General features: G+C 36.7%; 1 protein-coding gene across 6 annotated transcripts in view; it reads left to right on the plus strand.

The window, feature by feature from the left end:
• The window catches only part of LOC5567517 (A disintegrin and metalloproteinase with thrombospondin motifs 9), a 745,053-nt gene that overhangs the window by 661,290 nt on the left and 62,203 nt on the right, over positions 1–21,560 (plus strand). For all 6 annotated transcript variants that reach the window (XM_021852717.1, XM_021852719.1, XM_021852718.1 and 3 more), the window contains one exon: positions 2,335–2,487. In XM_021852717.1, the coding sequence (XP_021708409.1) occupies positions 2,335–2,487 (153 nt within the window). The remainder of the gene's footprint in view (positions 1–2,334; positions 2,488–21,560) is intronic.

The following is a 21,560-nucleotide window of genomic DNA, read 5'->3' on the forward strand; positions in this document are numbered from 1 at the left end:
GAATTTGGAATAAACCTGACGTTGTTAGTAGGATTCTGATTGACTTCTTTGATCTATTGACTTCTAGCGTAGTCAAGATCTTGATGTATTTACCCATTTTCGGATAAATTGAATCGAAGGTGTATTCATAAAGTGATGTTTTGTTTAATGTTTGTGATCCGTAATCGAATAAGCGTCGCATTAAAACAACTGATTGTATGCCTTCAACTTGCAGGATGCCTTTCAATGTTTACTCTCATGCCATTGGTATTGAATGTGCTTCAACTTTTTAGCTGATTAAACAATATCCAAAATTGATAACCAAACCATAACAAACATTAAACAAAGCAATGGTATATAGTCCATTTTACGTAACGGCAACACTGATGATATTGCTGTTACTTTCACACGTTACACCGCCTCCTGGCAAAATTTCATTCATAAAATAAGCGATCAGCTGTTCAAAAACGTCTCGTAAAATGGACTATAGGTCTTTTCATCTGACAGGTCCGTCTATGCATTTGTTTACATCGATGAGAGACCGGTACTAATACGGGCCTGTCATTTTCATACAAGAACTGTCAAAAAAGAGCTTCCGGATCAGCTGATTTAAAACGTCTCGTGAAGAGGCCTGTAGACCAAGCTAGAGTGCCTGCAAACAAGAGTGACGTCTTGTTCCAGTTTTGACAGGTCTCCTGCTCGATTGGAACGCGGATTTGTATACTGTCATAACATTGCTTTTGTTTGTTGTGAGAAAGTACACATAAACAGAAACGGCTGCTGAACATTGAATGACATCAAACAAACATCGATACGTTTTCATTCTGAGGAAATCGTCTTGTGTAAGATTGATCGTGTGTTGGTATTTGTGGCACTTTGCTTGTAGATATCTATATTTTCACAGTCGCCACAACTAATTCACTTATCGCCCGGGACATGCTGGCTACGAAGAACACTGTGTATTGATATATGGTTATCTATGGCCTGCCTACCACCATTTTTTTTTCGAAGAAAATCTACGATAGCTTTGCAACCATAAGAGATAGAACAGTGGTCTCTTCGAGAAAAAGTTGCACTATCAAGAGTTTTCAAGTTTTTGCGAAAAATTTTTGTATAAAAAGTTATCGATAAAAAAATGATTTTTCAGATGCCACCCTAACTTATTTGTTAAACAACTTGCAAACCAATGGAGATAGAAATATTGATTGTTCGGCAAAGTTGCTCTAAATTGGATCTTCTAAACACTGTACAAGTTTAAGAGCATCAGTGAGAAAGTTTATATTCTGATCTTCTAAACCATGCGGGCCACCACAATGCCACATCACTAGAAAATTTTTTTTCTGAAATATGGAGTAACTTTTCCGAAGACACCGCTTGCTGCTTGTCCTACAATCTTCAGAACCCCTAAAATTACTTCAGAATTTCAAAAAAAAAATATTCCGAAAAATAATCTCTGCAACCTCAAGAATTCCATCATTTTGAATCCCAAGAATTTGAAGAATTCCCTTCAAAAATCCCTTCAAAATCACAAAAATAGGAATTTTAATCCCTTCGTTTGGATTTGCAAAACTCGCTCTGGGGTCTCAAAACCCCATTCGGAATCTCAAGATTTTCTTCAGTATTCTAAAAAAAACTGTGGAATCTCATGAATTCGAAATCATAGGAATCTTAATCCCAAAAACTCTTCAGAATTCTGGAATCTTGAAAATTTCTTCAGAAGTCCAAGAATCTCTTTGAATTGCGTAGCTCTAACCCGCAAGAGCACATTATTACCGCTTAAATTACTTGCTTGCTTTACCAATAGCAATTTCCGTACAAACTCAAATTTTGAGAGGATACTCAGACACACAGCAAAAACGATGTTTTGAACCACCCTATTGATCACCCATGAACAATGACCAGTAATATTGAAAATGCAACGACTTTCTAAAATCATCGTCCTTCAATCCAAATGTGAAGGCCAAACTTACACAAATCATTTACTTTTGGAGTTAAAATTTAAAACATCTTGTACCGCAGAATACGCCTGAATTATGTTTGATTTGATTTCTTGAAGAAATTTTTCTTAGTCAGTTTTGCTGAACCGAACATTTTTTTAAATTTTGACGATGATTTATAATAATTGCATTTTACTTGCTTATATCATTCGAAAAACTTTTCTGAGATTTGGATAATTTGGTAGTGTTATCAATAATTATGGAAAACATTGTTTCGAAAATTTAAAAAAAATACGCGTTAACAAAACTCAATTTTTTTTAGCTAAATACATAAAAATACACAATGAAAAAAATAATTTCATATTTATGACTTTCTAACTCTCTAAATCGAATTCATATGTTCTTTTTCCATTTCCAGATTGAGTATGCCCCATGACGACGACGTTCGGTGCGCACCCTACCGAGGGGAAGGCAGCGCCAAGCAAAACATCATGTCCCGAATGTTGGACCAGAACACGCATCCCTGGTCCTGGTCCAACTGCTCCCGTCACTATGTCACCGAGTACCTAGAGTAAGTACCAGAACACATCACCATAAATTCCCCCGAAAAATAGGTCAATCTATTTGCGGGTATGATTAATGTTTGAATACCTTCAAATGGCTCCCACATTCGAACACACACGTGTGCGTGTGAGCTCACTTCGGGTGTGCCCGAGAACTCAACTCGTTCCGCCGCAGAAACCGGCCAAACTAGAGCCCCCAGTAGGGCCGCTGTCGACGCTCTCCGGGTGTTCAAAATAGCCAAATCATGCGTGTTTGAGCATTAATCTTCACGATTTCTCCCCTTGACCGACCCCAAGTCCCAGCTAGATTAAATCGTTGATAAATTATGATATCGAAATCATCGATCAAACACGATAGAGGATTACGAACTGTGTGAAGCTGCGTATGTGGCCAAGTTGCCCAATGTGAGTTTGTAGTACACTGCGGTCTTTAGCCGGCCAGCTAATGATCTAGCTAATTCTAACGCATGTCTAGTGAGAGGATTGATAGAGTTATGTTTGAAGTGAAAGTATGGTAAAAGGTACATAAAAAAAGTTTTTTATAAAACTCGTTTGGGATTTCTGTGGAAGTTTCTGTGAAAATCTCTGTGAGCTTACAAAAAAAAGAAAATTTTAATCCTTTTGAAGTCTTTTTAAAAAATTTTTACCCCGTATAGGCTTGAGTGAAAGCAAAAATCCTAAAACCCTCACCACTCAGCGAATTCTTAACGGATTAAATGATTTTTGTCAGTATACTGGCACACATATCTAGTTTCTGGAAGTGGACAGAGAAAGGCGGAAATATTCTTGTGACCGGAATAATTTCGGGGGGTACTGGGCCATCTTGATTGTGCCCCTGGAGGTAGGCAAATTTCAAGTCACAGATAATTTTCGGAATCGGCTATAATTGGTCACTATAACACAGAATTTAAAGAAAATTACATCAGTATAAACCTTTTGAGAAACAATTGAATTGGATAACTATGAGCCCTGCATTTGAGTGATCCTACAAATGACCATTTTCGGGTCCCCAGGAGGACGCCTCAAATTTACGATAAAGTGGCCAATTTGTATCTGAACATCTGTGCCAAGCTTATAGGAATGCATTTTAGTGCACAATTAGGGAGTCGATGCCGGTTATGGACCCTTTGCGTATTATGAACCCCCTATAAAAAAACATAAAATCATCACTCAAAGCAACTTTATTCCTATGAAAATCCAGCGGGGGAACTTCGATTACATTGTTAGTCAGCAGTTTCAGGCAAAATATTTGGTTTGAGACGCATAAATACAGATATTTGAACAGTTTTGTAAATGAAACCACAACAAGAGGGTCCATAATACGCATTTCCAGGTGGGTCCATAATAGGCTCGTCGGCAGCGAGCCGGATTACATGGGAATCAAATGGAGGGTCCATAATACGCAACGTCAAATTTGTAAACAATCCTATTATGGACCCCGAAAGGGTCCATAATAGGCATTCGGACAACAGTTTTTCAAATGCATATTTCGCTGGAAAAATCGAATGATTTTGTATGTTTCATAGACGTACTATGAAGTAAAGACATTGAATTTGTCGTCAGACTCCACAAAACATATATGCGTCTGAGATATCGTTGCGGAAAAGCGTCTAGAATGAATTTCAGCTACTAAGGGGTCCATTACTAGCATTGAAACCCTATATTTGATTTCTGCTTTTCGGAACCATTCAGAATCCCAAAAATCCATATATGAGTTTCAGGAATTCCATAGGGTTCCAGGAACGTAAGTCTCAGAAATTTCTTCGAGAGCTCAATCATTGCTTTGAATTCCCAAACATTTCTAAGGAACCTCAGAAATTCATCAGAAATTATTATGAAAAAAATACTATCTTTGAAATCCCAAGATTTTTTTTTTAATTCTAAGAATCCTATCGGAATCCCTTTACTATCCTCTAGAATCCTTTTTCAATCCAACCAGAATTTTAAACTTATTCCGGTAGCTCAAAAATCCTCAAAAAATCCATTAGAAACCTTAAAAATTTATTCAAGTTTTAAAAATTCGAAGATTTTTTAGCCTTGAGAAGCCTTTTTATGCCTTTAAAGTTTTGTAAAGTTATTGAAGACCTTTCAATCCTTTCTAAGCGCTTTCAAACACTCTCAAATATTTTTAAACCTTCAAAAGCGTTTTTTTAGTTTTTTAAGCTTTTCTAAGTCTCTAAAAGCGCTTTACACATAACGTCATATCGATATGAACTTCTCATCAGAATCGTTTCAAGAGTATTATCCGAATCGTTCATGGAATATTACAAGAATCGGTCCAGAAATCTCATCTTGATATCAACATGATTCTCATCAAAACCCTTCAAAATTTATCTTCAGAATCCTTCCAGGATTCTCCACGAAATGCTTCCAGGATTCTTCATAGAATTCTTTCAGGATTCTTAACAAAATCCTTCCAAGATTCTTATCACAATCCGTATTAGCAATAAAATCCTTTCAGGATTCTTATCCAAAAGCTTCAAGGAATCACATCAGAATCCTTCAAATATTCTCACCGAAATTCTTCCAGTATTCTTATAAGAATCCTTCCTGAATTCTCATCAAAATTTTCTTATTTTGATTTTCACCAGAACTCTTCCTTGATTTGCAACAGAATCCTTCCAGAATTAACATCATAATCTTTCCAGGATGTACAACAAATCTTTCCACGATTCTTATCCAAACCTTCTAGGATTCCTATAAGAAACATTGCCGAGATCTCATATGAAATCAGTATTTTCATCACAACTCTTCCAGGATTCTTATTAGAATTTCTCCGAGATTCTCATCATATTTCTTCCAGGATTTTTACCAGAATCCAACAGTAGTGTCACCAGAAACTGTCCAGGATTTTCATCAGAAACCTTCTAGGATTCTTATCAAAAAACCTCCCAGGATTCTTATCAAAAACCTTCCAAATCTGTGCTTGGAATCAAAAACGGGGTTCTGAAACTGGACTTAAAATGGTCCCCTGTATACAAAATGACCAGAAAGGGGATGTGAATTTGAAACTTGCAACCGTCTAAGTTATTGGGTCACGAATTGGCTCGGTAGCCTAGTTGGTAAAGCGCTCGTCTAGCATACAAGAGTCCTGGGTTCGAATCCCAGCCGATCACGTGGATTTTTTTCATAATTTCACCCATAATTTATCTCTCTTTATGACGCGTAATGAGTTAATTAATTTGTTCAAAATGTATTGAATTTTCAGTTTCGTTATTTACACCTTATACGAAATGGTAAAATGGCTTTATACGTACAAAAATGGAGGTGACATATCTGCATGTTTTATATGATGAAAGATAGCATGCAATACGAGTGTGTAGATTTTATTGCGCACTAATCTGTACTCTTATGCGACTTAAATTATGATAACAAAGTTTATTTGAGGGCTACTACGGATTGATCCGAGTTACTTTGTACGAGTATACGGGACGAGACGCAATGTACATATGAACTCATAAAAATCGTGTTATGCGAGGAAACTCATTGATCATACGATTTTATCCATCATGTAGTACGGATATGAGGCAATTTGTATAAATTAACAACTTTGTTCGTAAACTGTTATGCAAATTCTAATTGTCTGGAATGAGCTGTACAATACATTTTTGGCTGCGAATCCGGATTGATGGAAAGAAGCGAACATGTTTGCTGAATCGGAACAAAACAAAATGCTCGCGAGCATCAGAGTGCTGATTTACTCACATCTGTCGTGCTCGCGAGTAAACGAAACTAAAGTGATTCGTGAACGTGTTCGAAACTGTTTAGAGTCAATTGCGCTTTTGAGCGAAAAAGCTGTACTGAATATACAATTAATTTGGTTGGTTACTCGCGAGTAAATGTTTGCGAACCTTTTGCTATTTCTTTTGGTATGAAGGGGAAGGGGATTAAAGATTATCGAACGTAACCCCCCGAGCAGGCGGGTGCGAACTCACTCACACCAAACCTGTTCGAAAGTCTGTCATGTTAGTTTGGCGTTGATTTACAGTCGTGAGGTGTTTCGTGATGCAAACATTTTCACCATTGGTCTCCGGTATCCAACTAGCCTCCTGCACAAAATTGTTGAAATTTTGAGAATTGATCAAATTACTCTAAAGATATGACCAAACGAGTGCATGCCTTTTAATTGAAACCTTATTGTAGCGTCTATTTAATACATAATGCTACGTTCGATAATCTTTAATCCACTTCCCCTTCTCCGTAACGCATTTTGCACGAAACTTTTTATTTTTAGTGTGAGCAATAGTGCTGCTAGGCAACCCCTAAAGCGTTAAGTAATTTGTGAACGGCGTATTCCGTTATTCTCTCAGACTCTAATCTACGCCATGTCACCTACCTTGTAGAGACTTCTATGGAACGCTTCTGTAGAGATTTCTGTGAAAGGCTTCTGTGGTATTTCTGAGTAGACTTTCAAGAGAAGTTTGGTGGAGACTTCTTTTGGGAGCTCTGTGGCGACATCTGCTCAGATTTTTGTAAATACCGTTGTAATCGCTGTGAGGCCTTTTGTGGACACCATTATTGAGATTCCTTGTAAGAAATCACGCTGAAGGTTATTTGTCCTTATGGAGACCTTTTTTCTAGAAACCTGTGTTGAGATGTGTTTTTGTTATGAAAAAGTTCAGAATCCTTCATAATGATCATATTAGATCATCAGTTAAGAAAATACATCACCTTATCTGAGTTCAACTAACGTTGCGATCTCGGTTAACACCTTATCAACAATCCGGTCACCATATTTCGAGCCAACGACCGATACATAAAGCCTTCAGTAATCATTTTCTCGAGAAAACCAACAAAGCAGCGTGAACTATCGTCCCACCATGTAATTGTAATTATATGGGAATACTAAAAATTATACGATACACTGAAAAGGGTTGATTACTCTTCTAAAAGATTAAGAACACTTTCGCTAAGTCTTCGGTCAACAGTGCACATCGGCACCAAGTTGCAAACCCAAGTAACACCGAAAACATCTTTTCAGATAGCAGATAGCAGATCTTGTCATATAAGAGTTATTATGGTGTATGGTATTCATGGCATCTTGTGTTAAATAAATGTTATAAAATAGCTATCGGAAAACAAGTCATCCCAAAACATTAAATGCAAAAATGACAACCTGACATGGTTGATTGGATGCTCTGCAAACGTACATGATAAAATGTATGTTGTAATAATGCTTTTTTAACGAATTTTTTACAAGATTCAAACATCAATATAGCCATCATCGTCGATACATGTTGTGTGTCATTCTAACATCGACTATTGAAGTTGGGACAAAAATGCCATAATCAAAGCTTGTGGAGAAAAATTGAACGTAATGAAATCGTTAGCGGGTGGTTTTCTAAGTTCGGTTGCTTTTCATTATCACAAAAAAAAAACAATCGGTTAGATACTATAAACTTCTGAAAGAGTGGTTTCAGAGTGTACTGCGAATTGACAAAATAAATATTTGTTTTTAGGTGAACAAAACTTCTGCCAACTGCGTTTCCTTCTTCAACTAGAATTCGGTGTTTTATACATGCACATAACGAATTTTGATACATTCACATTGGAAAATAAAAGCACGGTTTTAACACCGTGGTTGGCACATCACGTAGTCCAGAGTGTTTTGTGTATATCGGCACCATAATTTCAAATTTATTTTGGTAGCAGAAAACACATGATCCAAATGATGTATATTTCACTAGTGTTAAAATAAAGCAGGTTTCTTCTATGCGGGCAAAATTATTGTAGTCGAATAGGCTCTCAAATTGATGAATATCGTCGAAAATAACAAATAGCTACTGCGTGAGGTCTGTCAACATTACTGCAATTTTCACATTGTTGACATTTGTAGAGTAATGTTTGACGTTTGACATATTAAAATCTATCCACTAAGCAAGAAGCTATATTTAAGTTATTTGGGTGTTATAAACATTATTGAGAAAACAATCAAATGATTTTTTAGATAATATGTTTAAAATATGTTCTTATGATGTATTATGAACGTTATTATAAGTCAATCTAAATCCACTAGTTAAGATGCTCTGGAGACGTTATTACAACGTAATTTCAACTCATATCTGAATCAACATACACAATCATTTCACATTTTGCTAAATAAATAATCAGGCTTACAGTACCGGTTGAAAGCTTGAATCACCTTACTTCAAATCTATTTAATTTGCATATCGATTATATTAAATTAAATAAATTGATTAGAAATCAGAATCAATTTGATAAGTTGCGTCATTGACAGCGATATAAAACAATTGAGAATGAAAAAATTAATAAAATAATTGAACCATTCCAATATTTTTGGACGGCGCTGTAAGCCATATTAAAAATCTGCCATCTTACTTTTTCGTGAGAATTGAAGAAAATTATAAAAAACTGCACAATTTTGGGTGGCTTCGTTATACATTCAGAAATTATTATAATGGCCCATGAATTATTGAAAAGTGAAATTGAAAGTTTCACCATTAATTTTGATCGTTGAACACCATCCTTTTCAAATTTTATTCATCTCCGTGATGAAAAACAATCTTAGATTTTTTAGTTTGGAAACTTTTGTTAGGTTATGGTAGCCATGTATTTTTGGAGGCAATTTTGTATTTTTTTCTGTAAGTTCCTTCGTTTTGCAGATTGGATATTTCAAGCAGATAGTATGTAATATGATTGTGTTTTGCAAGTTATATAGCTTTCAAATAACGTCACAATAGCCAGAACATTTGCCTGTATTATAATATAGTCATCCTGTGCCATATATATGTGGTTTGTACTTTAAAATAGCTCAATTACAGCACATGAAGTATATCGTTATATACACTTGAATTGTGAGTCTTTAATGCTGAAAAATAACCCAATTATAACAACTGTTCATTATAGCTTATATTCTCATCTTTATTATGTTGAGAGTATGTTTATAAATCGTCAATGGTAGGTGATTATAAGTGGCTTTCAGACCTATGAGATGTTATATAAGCCGCCATTTTTTGCGCTGTTTTAGCTATACAAGTGTTAGATATAAAGTAAATATCACTAGAAAAATACAACAGAACGTGTTAAAAATTGGAATTTTTAACTCTTATATAACTAGCTGTGTTACTTGGGAAGCCACTTTGCACAACAAAGTAATTCTTCATCTTCTCACGAATGATGCAGAATACTCGAACAACATGAATCACAAATTTCCCACCAATCATCCAGATCAACATGGGAGAAGAAAACTGTGCAGAGTCAAAAGTGCCAATTTATGATTGGAGATAATTAATGAAATTATACTTCTTTCGCCGAAAGTAGCCGCTCCACCAACGACGGCCGAAGGCACACCCGGATAAAAAAGGTACCATTCTTTCAACCATTAATGAACAATATAACATAACAATTGTTTTTAAATATTATTAAAATACAATTCAATTGAGTGTAAATAAAACGCTGTATCATTTTTCCATTGTTTCAAATATTTTCCAAATTTCGTTTTTTCGTGCAATCTGTAACTTACCATCCAAAACATTACAATAACAGTTTGTTGTACTGCTTTAACCATTGGAATCGAAATAATTGAATAGCATACTGTAAAATCAATGGTGTTTTTTTTGCAAAATGCTGTATTGTATGAATTTTTTTTTTTTTTGCAATATGCTGTATTGTATTTTTGATGTTTCAAATAAGTACTCTTACAATACGTCATACAGTTCTTGTACAATATTTTTTATTCGGGAGCTGGTACATATCGATCACGCTGGGAATGGGAAGTTATTTCAGCGATTATATGGCCATCCTTCGGACTCGGACTCCACGGATCAACCGCGGGATGATGATTACGATTCAATTTAATGTTTTAATCCGCACGCACCACATGCTGAGTGTGCCGAGAAGCTGCAACAAAGGAACTGAGTGCCAGCGAATTCAGCTCGTCGACATCAAACCGAGATGATTAGTTTTGTTCGGTGAAAGGAAGGGCGAGAGAGATAGATCGGTTGCAATGGAGGAGTGTTGACGAAGAGCTGTTTTTTTGGAATTGTGGTACGCAATGTCCTATCCATTTCATGTGAGTTTAGAATTTTCGGATTATTCCTTCAGGACTTCTTTTGATTCATGCTATTGGAATCATTTCAAACATTACATTCTTTCTGTATTTCTGTTCTGTTCTTCCATTTTCGCAAGTATGAAGATAATATGCACTTATGGAATCAACCAAATCAATGCTTTGGACTAACAGACACACTCAGTGTATAAGTGCTAATAATCTTCTATTTTAGGCAACAATGGCGCCTGTCACGTCAAAATGATAACCAATGAGTGGAAGGGGAAGGAATTGTATCAGGCATAAGGAAAGGCGCGCTATAATGATGGAAGAATGGGGGTGTAGGGAAACATTTTCTTGACCGTCTCTGGTTCTAGCGATTGCAATGAACAAATAGTTTAGGTGTGATAGATTAAGAGTTGAAATAGAAATAATTGAGCGGTATAACTAAAAAAGTACGAGAAAATGGACGTGCCTGGGATTTAATCCACGATCTTCTGCTTATTGAGCAGAAGCAGTTGCCATTAGATCATCATCCCCGTTGTACATTTTTTGTTTCTCGATTTCTTCTAGAAGATCCAGCTTCCATAGCAGAATCGCGAGTACGTTGAAATTACCTTCACTTTACGATTAATTAAATCAAGAGTTTCAGATCGTTGTCTATAATAACAGATTCGAATTCCACTTCACATTTAGGTATTGCAATGTTCCTTGTTTCAAATACACTCGTTCCACGAACGAAAAAGACTCATAACTAATCAGCAAATAATAAAGGGATTTTTTCGCCATAGAAGAAACCTTTAAGACAGTGTCCATGAAGATCCAAGAGATTACCACTGTTAACGAAATAAAAGGATCCATCGAAAGATTGAAGGCACAGATCCCAAAATGGATCTGCTAGCCAGTTCAGATGACAGTATGAACCGTACTGTCGTAAATCGATTATTTTTATGATTATCGTTTTTCGGGTAAACTTACCGCCGGACTAATTTGCACGAATTCGAACGTCTTAATTCATGGCGTTGTAGATAGAACCACCTACACATCCATTGTGGTTCTGCTTGGGAGCTTGAACTTCACACCGCCGCGCAGTGTGTGAAATCAATCAGGCAAACGCCCCAAAACGGGACCCCTTCGAACAAAGAAACAAAAGACGACGAATTTTTATGAATGAAGTAATTTACACCTCCCAAACACACAATGCACGAATTGCAGTCGTAAAGTATCAGTTCCTACTCACATATATATGTGAACAAGAAGCTGAACCTACGCCAGACCCAGACGACGAAGGTGGTGTCGTCTTGCCGCTAATTGGAAGCCTTGGTAAAGGGCTGGTAGCGAGTCATTTTTATGTGACTTGGTCAATATTTTCGAACGAGTCTCTAAAAAGTTAGTGGTTCTATCAGCTGTTATCCCCCCGATATGATCAGAGCTGATAAACAAGTTCTCATGAGTTGTTGTGCATCGTGATCGTGAGAGATACTCTCAATTTCAAAAAATTCAACCCCTGATTGGTGTTTGAATTTTTCTGAAAAAAGTGTCCTTTGGTGCAATTTAATCCAATTTACTTAGAAGAGCTAGTTTCTGAAAACGAGCCTCTTAGAGCAATAATCTTGTTTTGTACCGGAGTGACAAGGGTTAACAAATATTTTCAAATGGAGGTTTGCCGAATTTTCAATTGGATACAATATTTGATGACTAAGACACAATTTATAGGCATAGAACTATACCATAGTATTTTTGTAATATTTATGATTCACAGTTCTATGTCACTATTGGGCCACTATTTTGATCATTTTAGTCACTTAAGTCACTATTATTTACCTACTCAACCGCTCCCAGCCCTACTGGTAGTGCAGTTTTGTTGCATCATCCGGCACACCGGATGGCTCGAGGGATAAGCCAAACTGCACGCCGTCGCCAGCGTAAAAAATTTACGCGTAAAAAACGCACAAACGAAAAAAAAACTCATAACTAACCACACAAATAACGAAGAAGGTTCCATATGTCAATTGACCGGTGGTGCTTTGTGGCGACATCCGAGCCGTGCTTTTTTGTTGCTGTAGGTCGTTGAAGACGATTTTACGACGATTTAGTTGCCATTTTCTGACCGACCGACCGGGGGCAGTAAAAATCATTGACGAATTTATGACAGTAGATTGTGTAAATGATAACTAAACATGTGGGGGGCCATCCAATAAATTTAGTAGGAACGAATTCATAGTCGCATCAATCGTAAAATATTGCTTAAAAGTGCGAACGTGTCGAATGGCCCACTGACTGACTGACTAAATGAGTGGCTGAAAGCGAAAACCTCACTGTCCCGAGTGCAATAAAATGATTTCCGAGTTTTATAGTTGATATTTTTCAGTACAATGTAGAAAGGGAATGAAAGTCCAAAAAGCGTTAATTTGATACGAATTTCCACCTCAGCACTCAAAGCTCCAAATCGCCGATATAAAACTAGTGCAGAGCTAATAAATCGCCAAAAAGGGTTTTTTCTATACTAGTAATCTAAGTCAGATTTGACAGAATATATGACTACGCGTGCTTATTGGTTACCCGATAATACTATTACTTGAGGATAAAATAGAACTTTACAGCAACAATCCCAAAGGTTTCAAAGTAAATTATTCACTGATTGTCGAGTTCGTCATTGTGAGCTGCTCGTGTGACCTTTTTGTATGGAACATTTGCAGAGTAGCTACTGCGTACCGGGAACGCATAAATATTCATTGTCTAGGTCGTGGATTTTGTTTTCCGGCCCGGGTGCTGGTTTTGCTTAATAATTCCCCCGAGGAAAGTCGTAAAACTGTTTGGTGTCATCATCGGGCGAGTACAAAAGTGTTTATTGGTGCTGGTCTGCCAACGGTCAACCATGGCAAAAAACGATATTTTGGCAAGTTTCATGTTTTTATCCTTTTTCTAAAATGTTGGTTGCTTCTGTGGCAGCTAGTGATAAAATCGGGATCATACTCATTTAGCAAGCATTTATGCATTTATCAAGTTATATGGTGACCGGATATATGGGTCACCAACCAAAGGATAGTATAAGATTCTTACCTTATTCCACTAACTCAATATACTTTCCATGACAACCGTGGAAATGCAGAGTTATACTCGGTCTCTAGTAACAATGGTAGTTCAAACGGCATTTCTTCCCTTTCCCACGATGACCGTAAGGACGTGGCCGGTGCCGTTATTGCCGCATTTCGCGCGAACCCGAACACATGTTGACAGCATTCTCCAGGATTTAATGGATGTGTAGACCTTGACTGAGAAAGCCTCCTCGCATACTTAGGTTTTGCAAAATTCAACTGGAATATCATTTGGAAAGGGCCAAACAATTTTACCCATTATTTTAATAATGTAATCTAAAAATGGTCACTTCTACAAAAAAATTGTATGTATGACTTGTAGATAATCTTCTAAATTTTTAAAGAAAAATTCTGAAACAAAATCTTATTTATGGCCTACGCGATAAAAAATAGATTTAAAAAATGGCAATATTTTGTTTTAATGAAATTTTATCTCAAGGTAGGTAAAAATGTTTACTACCAACCGTCCATACATCGCAAGATGAGCACTTTTATGTAACAATAGTTATCTAACAAAACCTTTTTCTTATTTTTTTTTTTTCAATATAAGCCAAAAATGAGAAAATTTTTATATGGAATCTCGATAATTTAAAGTAACCTGGATATACCAAATTGACTCGCATATTGAGATTCATTAAATTCTAAGATAATTGTAACTTTCACTTGCTTAAATTTGTTTGAAAATGACACGTTAAAACTATTTACTTAGAATAAGAAACAGTTTTTGTTAGAAAAACTTGTTTTTCTTAAAGTGCATATCTCACAATATACCGTCAAACGGGGCTACTTTTGAATCCGGGGGCTACTTTGGACACACACGTTTTTGATTTATTTCCAGCATATATATTGATCTGAGCCATTTTGTGTTTTCAGCACTTTTATTAAGCAATATAAGCTTTACAATCAGGCTTGAATATTTTTTGGAACAACATCAACAATAACAGGATAAACAAGGAAATATATCAAGTCCAAACAAATATTCATAAGCTGCAAAACATTTGCTATGTTAACATTGTTTGAATTTTCCACATATCGTGGAAAGTTATTGGGACCTTCACAAAACTATCGAATCGCAATGTTTCAAAGAAATTTGTGATAGTTTTATGTTAAATGTTGTTGTTTTATAAAAATAAATGATCAGATGTCTTAATTTTACGACTCTTATTTTATCACAAAATATTGGTTTCTATGTTTTACAACACAATGAAAAATAAACAAAGGATTAAGAAAAAAGATTAATTATAAAACATATAAAATTCAATTCTTACATATAGCAAACTCACAACATAATCATTAAAAAAATATTGTTTGGTCATATATTACCTGAATCTGCTATACAAAGCACTGGCATCCTTTAACTGCTAAAAATAAACTATTGCGAACCAAAATGCGTCTAACAAAAGCAAACTTTTAATTGTTTATGATCTTGTGAATCATTATTCTTAGAGATTCATTGATTGCACTTTGAATAAAAATTACTTTTAAGTACTGGAATTAATTCGATTTTTCTACATATCGTTCTTATAACATTTAGAATCAGAACGAATATTTCTGTACAAATCTTATTATTTTACCATTTTCTAAATTAGATTTATCACTCAAAAACATTCGAAAACATCACAATGGACGATAATCTAAAGCATCAGTTTGAAATTTATGCTGAAAAATAATTTTACTATCAAAACATATGAATTTCTTAAAGTGTCCAAAGTATCCCCATTTTTGACTTGAAGGGCACATTTTTTTCGCTAACCAAGCAACTTTTTCATTTTTTAATGGATTTGCCTCATATTTTGCACATTGGTTACGTACATACACAACTTAAATATATACAAGAATTATCGAAATCCATCCATTATTCTCAGAGGAGCTACAAATTCTCAAAGTTGAAGAATGTGGAAATAATGTCAAAAGAAGCCCCGTTAGACGGTATGGACAGTTGGTAATAAACACAATTACCTATCTTGAGAAAAAAAAAATATCCAAATAACTTTGAAATCAGCCTTGAATTATTTTTCTTTCCAGTGTGGACCACAAATGAGACAATTCTTAAATGGAATCTTCGATAATTTAAACTAAACTGATAAGACCAAATTGAGCATCATTGAGTTCTGAGAACTTTGTGACTTTCACTTTCACTTTGAGATCATTGTGACTTTCACTAGTTTAGTTTTGGTTGAAAATGAGACGCCAAAATATTTTATTCAAGACAAGGAAACATTTTTACTACAAAAACGTTTTTTTTATTAGTGCTTTTCTCGCGGTGTATGGACAGTTGGTAGTTAACATTATTACGGTTAAAACTACAAACAAGCATGGGAAAATTCACTCACTCACCCGAACGCTACCGATAAAATATCTGCAAAGTATCTGCTGCAACCGAATGTTCAATGACTGCCGAACGCTACTAGGGTGAGCGCAATCCCGACGAATCGTAAACGATTGAGATAAACCGAAAATGAAAAGATATACGGAGCGGAGAGAGCACCTATCCTCTCTTGAATTGGAGACACGAAAGAACGCGTTCGCCATTCGATCACTAAAAGCTTCTTGCAAAATGTACAGATTTTGCGTTCACTGAAACATTTCGCCTTGTGTATTACCAGTCAGTGAACGCTCTTCAGCTCTAAAATACGAATGCCACTCGTGCGGAATCGGAATGTAAACAATCACTCGCTACAGCAATCGGATGCCTTCGGCACAAGGAGTTGGTAGTGAATCATTCTGTTGCCTCAGATTGGTCGGTAAAACGACAATCTCACTCTTGACCGCTTGTGGATGTGAGCGAGAGAAATGCAATATTCGAGTGAATGTTTCCCATGCTTGATTACAAATTGAACTTTAACACTTCACTTTTTGCAAAAAATAAAATACTAAAATCACTAGTAAGGCGAGCAAATACACATATTAGAGTTTAAAGGTATTTGCTCGCCTTACTAGTGATTTTAGTAAGGTACCGTGGGGGAAGTGTAGCAGTGGGGTAAGTGGATCATTCGTCCGTAATAAGAATAAATACTTTAATATTCCGAATGTTTTCACACCTTTGATTCATTTTAGGTTATATTCTCACGTACACACTGATACTACTGCAAAACTGATACTACACGTGCACTAACACAAGCAAACTTGTTGACTGCAAAAATCAATTATTTTAAAGTTGTTTTCTGTCGATAAAAAATCCATTGTATCTCTGCCTAAAATCGAATACTATTAGCTTTTTCAACACATGGTAAACATTTCAGTTCTAATTGTATGAATCACAATGAAAAAAGTGTAATTTTTGTAAATAAATGCAGATATATTGGTCATGGTACACTTACCCGCACTTTTTAATGGGATGGGGTAAGTGGATCAACTATTGTTATCAAATATTGTCAGACTACTTACGCGGGTTTGAATAAGCTTAAGTGTCATCAAGTGTTTTTGTTTCCTTTTATATTTTTCATTCCTAGCTTGAATTTGCCAAATTGACCTGAAAAAATTTCAATTAATCCACCTAAAAGTTTGTACAATCTTTCTAGTACAAAAAAATTAAAATTGAAAAATTCAAACAAAATTTTTCTTGGTTTTTCTAAGCTGAAATGCAAATGAGCAAATTATACAAATTCTCCACCTGAAAGCATATTATCGTACGTTTTTTGACCATATCGATTGTTTTAGGCAGATGATATAAGTATTTCCATAAATAGAATAAAAAGATTTCAGTATGTTAAACAAAAGTAAATGTAATTAATATTTTAAACTAAGAGTGTCTTTCGAAAACATCGTTAGGAATAATCCTCAATTCTTTTGTATAACTAAGGTGTATAAAATGGATGAATTTTCTCCAAAATATTCTAGTTTCAGTGTTTTTTTTTTGTTCGAATAAGTGTAAACTAATGTACAAATATTTTTCATAATATTTTGAGAAAATAAAGATTTTTTTTTATTTTAAAGCTATCAAAATATATAACATAGCACGTATAACAAGAATGACAGTAATATTATTCGTACTCTACATGATAACGTCACATTTGTTTTGTGAATAGAGTTTTTTTATAGGTGATCCACCATGGTGGGGCAAGTGGATCATTTGGAGCAAATTTTCAAGTCCCTCATGCTCCCTTTGCAGACTCATGCAAAATGGTGCAGCCCAAGTGGCGCTAGTTCAAGAACCCTACTTTCGTAGAGGAAACTTCTATCTAGGTAACCTTGTGGACCCAGTTTTTGCTACTTTTAGCAAGCTTGAAATGGCAAACTCGCGCTCCATGCCCCGCGCATGCGTGCTCGTTAATAAAGCAATCGTTGCTACACTCATTTCTGAGTTAACTACCAGAGATGTATGTGCTGTCACAATCGATGTTTCTGTTGGTGACCTACAAGAGGGACCCCATGGTGGAATTCCGATCTGACTAGACTCAGGAAACAATGTAGAAGGAGTTGGAACAGACGCCGTTCAGCTGGATCAGAGTCATTCAAGTCGGCTCGCAAGGCTTACAAGAAGGCTCTTCGTTCTGCTGAACGATCCGGCTGGAATAACCTTTGTACAAATGTTTCCAGTTTGAGTGAAGTCAGTCGGTTGAACAAAATTCTTGCAAAATCTAAGGATTTCCAAGTGAACGAAATTCGCTTACCTAATGGTGACTTTACTCCTTCCGATGAAGAAGTTTTAGAATGTTTATTCAATACACACTTCCCCGGATGTGTGGACATAGCATCTACGGATGAACCAAATGTCTTTTCATGTAGTTACGAGTCTCTGGCCTCGGCTCGCAGTATCGTAACTACTGAATCGATTCAATGGGCACTTAATAGTTTTGCTCCTTTCAAATCTCCAGGAGCGGATGGGATTTATCCTGTTCTGCTCCAAAAGGGATTTGAGTTTATCAAACATGTTTTGAAAAAGCTACTTGTAAGCAGTTTTGCTACCGGGTACATTCCCAAATCCTGGCGTGATATTACTGTAAAGTTTATCCCAAAAGGAGGACGTGCGTCGTATGAAGAAGCGAAGAGTTTTAGACCAATCAGTCTGATCTCTTTTCTTCTGAAATCTCTGGAACGCATTATCGATCATCATATCCGTGATGTTTATTTGGCAAACATGCCACTTCATGTGAATCAACATGCTTACCAATCTGGAAAGTCCACTGTGACTCTTTTACACAAAGTTGTATACGATATCGAGAAAGCATTCGCTCAGAAGCAATCCTGCTTGGGTGTTTTCTTGGATATTGAGGGTGCCTTTGATAACGTGTCTTTCGATGCCATATTGGAAGCCGCACGAAACCATGGGCTACCTACAATGATTACCTATTGGATTCATCAAATGCTCAAAAACCGACATCTCTTCTCGACATTGCGTCAAGCAGCGATTCGAAAATTGAGTGTTTGCGGATGCCCCCAAGGGGGAGTCTTGTCACCACTTTTGTGGAATCTCGTAGCAGATACGCTATTGAGGCAACTCAATAATTGCGGTTTTCCAACTTATGGATTTGCCGACGACTATCTAGCTCTGATAGTTGGTATGTGCATAAGCACCCTATTCGACCTGATGCAAAGTGCTCTTCAGGTAGTCGAGAGTTGGTGTCGCCAATATGGCCTTTCGGTTAACCCGAATAAAACATCTATTGTTCTTTTTACGGATAGACGAAACCGCGATGGAATTCGACCTTTACGTCTTTTTGGCACTGAGATTAATGTGATTGATCAAGTAAAGTATGTCGGAGTCATTCTAGATTCCAAACTTTTATGGAAAGCTCACATTGATTTCAGAGTCAAAAAAGCTTGTATGGCCTTCGGCCAATGCCGGCGAACCTTTGGTAAAACTTGGGGCCTCAAACCCAAATATATCAAATGGATTTACACAACAGTTGTTCGACCAATATTGGCATATGGATGTCTTGTGTGGTGGCAAAAGGGCGAAGTGAGAACAATCCAATCAAAATTGGGCCATCTCCAAAGGATGTGCTTGATGGCGATGTCTGGTGCGTTCTCTATAACTCCCACAGCAGCGCTCGAGGCCCTTTTCGACGTTGCGCCACTACACATATATCTTAAACAAGAAGCACTTTCTTGCTCTTACCGTTTATGGGTACTGGATCTACTGGAGAAAAATCCAGTAAATCGTAGATCTACACACACTTCGTTGTTTCCACTTTTGGTGAATTGGGACAAAATTGTCCTTGCTCCAAGTGATCTCACAATTGCTTGTCACTTTCCTTACAGGACATTTATCACACAATTCCCTTCACGGGAAGAGTGGACGTCTGGCTATTTGGAAAGAAGTATATCAAACAACATAGTATGTTACACTGATGGCTCCCTTCTTGAAGGTAGAGCTGGTGCAGGAGTATATTCTCGTGAGCTAAGGCTGAATCAGTTTTACTCACTTGGTAGAAATTGCACCGTTTTTCAGGCGGAAATATTTGCTCTTATGTGTGGAGTGCAATCAGCACTTCAACAGCGCGTAATGGGTAAAGTCATATACTTCTGTTCAGATAGTCAGGCTGCTATAAAAGCTCTCGCTTCGGCCAACTCAAGGACGAAGCTTGTTATCGCATGTCGAACTCAAATTGAGGAACTGAATTCAGTCAACTCTGTTAACCTTGTATGGGTACCTGGCCATTCTTCCATCGCTGGAAATGAATTGGCTGATGAGCTAGCTCGCGATGGAGCATCGCATGACTTCATTGGTCCTGAGCCGGCTATTCCAATTTCGAAGTGCTGGGTGAAGCTTCAGATAAACTCTTGGGCGGCAACTCAGCACAAGCAATATTGGAATAGTTTGGAGTCATGTCGTCAAACAAAATTGTACAATACTGAGCCATCTCGAAGGGTAGCGAAGTATTTAACAAATCTATCAAAGCAGAATTGCAGTCTCTTGGTCAGAGCGTTGACAGGCCACTGCCGAGTCAACTATCACATGGCAAATATTCAGCGTGCTGACTCATTTGTGTGTGATAGTTGTGACTCCGATTATGGAACTTCGTATCACCTGATATGTAACTGTCCAGTTTTTGCGCAAATGCGATTCCAATTACTTGGTAAACACTTATTAAGTGAAACTGAATACAGAAGCCTGAATCTTCAGGACATCCTGTTATTCTTAACCCGCTGTGGTAATGAGCTATAGGCTCTCTTTACGCTTATGCGTTTTGCAGTGCCCTTTTTAGGGCGCTGTTCGAACCCATTGTGGTATGGAGCTACATGCTCTCATTTCGCTTATGCGATCTTCCCTCTTCAAGGGACCCCACTCCTATTTCCTCCCATCTTTCCCTTCCCTTTCCTCTCCTATCGGGTAGATGATGAAATAGGCTCAAATATGGCGATGGCACAAATCTCCCAACTGGTGGGGAACGTGCCTTTGGAGCCGGCCTTCTGATACCTGATACATATCAAAATATATAACATAGCACGTATAACAAGAATGACAGTAATATTATTCGTACTCTACATGATAACGTCACATTTGTTTTGTGAATAGAGTTTTTTTATAGGTGATCCACCATGGTGGGGCAAGTGGATCATTTGGAGCAAATTTTCAAGTCCCTCATGCTCAATAGATAGAAATCAGAAAAATCAAAATAATTGACGATTTGAAGTATAATAGTCCCTCATTTGTCATGCACAGAAAAAAGTTTGAATTACATTATTAACGTTAGCTGTACATAACCATGAAGTTGACTATTGATTTTTCTGTATCCACTTACCCCACGGTACCTTATTTTATTTTTTGCAAAAAGTAAAGTGTTTAAGTTCAATTTGTAGTTCTAAGTAGCCCGTCATTCGTTTTGGCAACAATGATGGCTTTTCAGCTTGCATTTCAAAGTGATAAAGCTCAGTCTTGATAGTTTATATTGACTTGAAAAAGTATCACTGTACGGGCTAACATGCATAAAGTATGCTGATACTCTTTCAGCTGTGTCAGTGCAACCCCAACTGATTTTCTTGGATTCGAAATCGTGAGATGAATTAGCAGCAATCATCAACGACGCGT

The sequence above is a fragment of the Aedes aegypti genome, chromosome 3 (genome assembly GCF_002204515.2).
Source record: "Aedes aegypti strain LVP_AGWG chromosome 3, AaegL5.0 Primary Assembly, whole genome shotgun sequence".
NCBI classification, from domain to species: domain Eukaryota; kingdom Metazoa; phylum Arthropoda; class Insecta; order Diptera; family Culicidae; genus Aedes; species Aedes aegypti.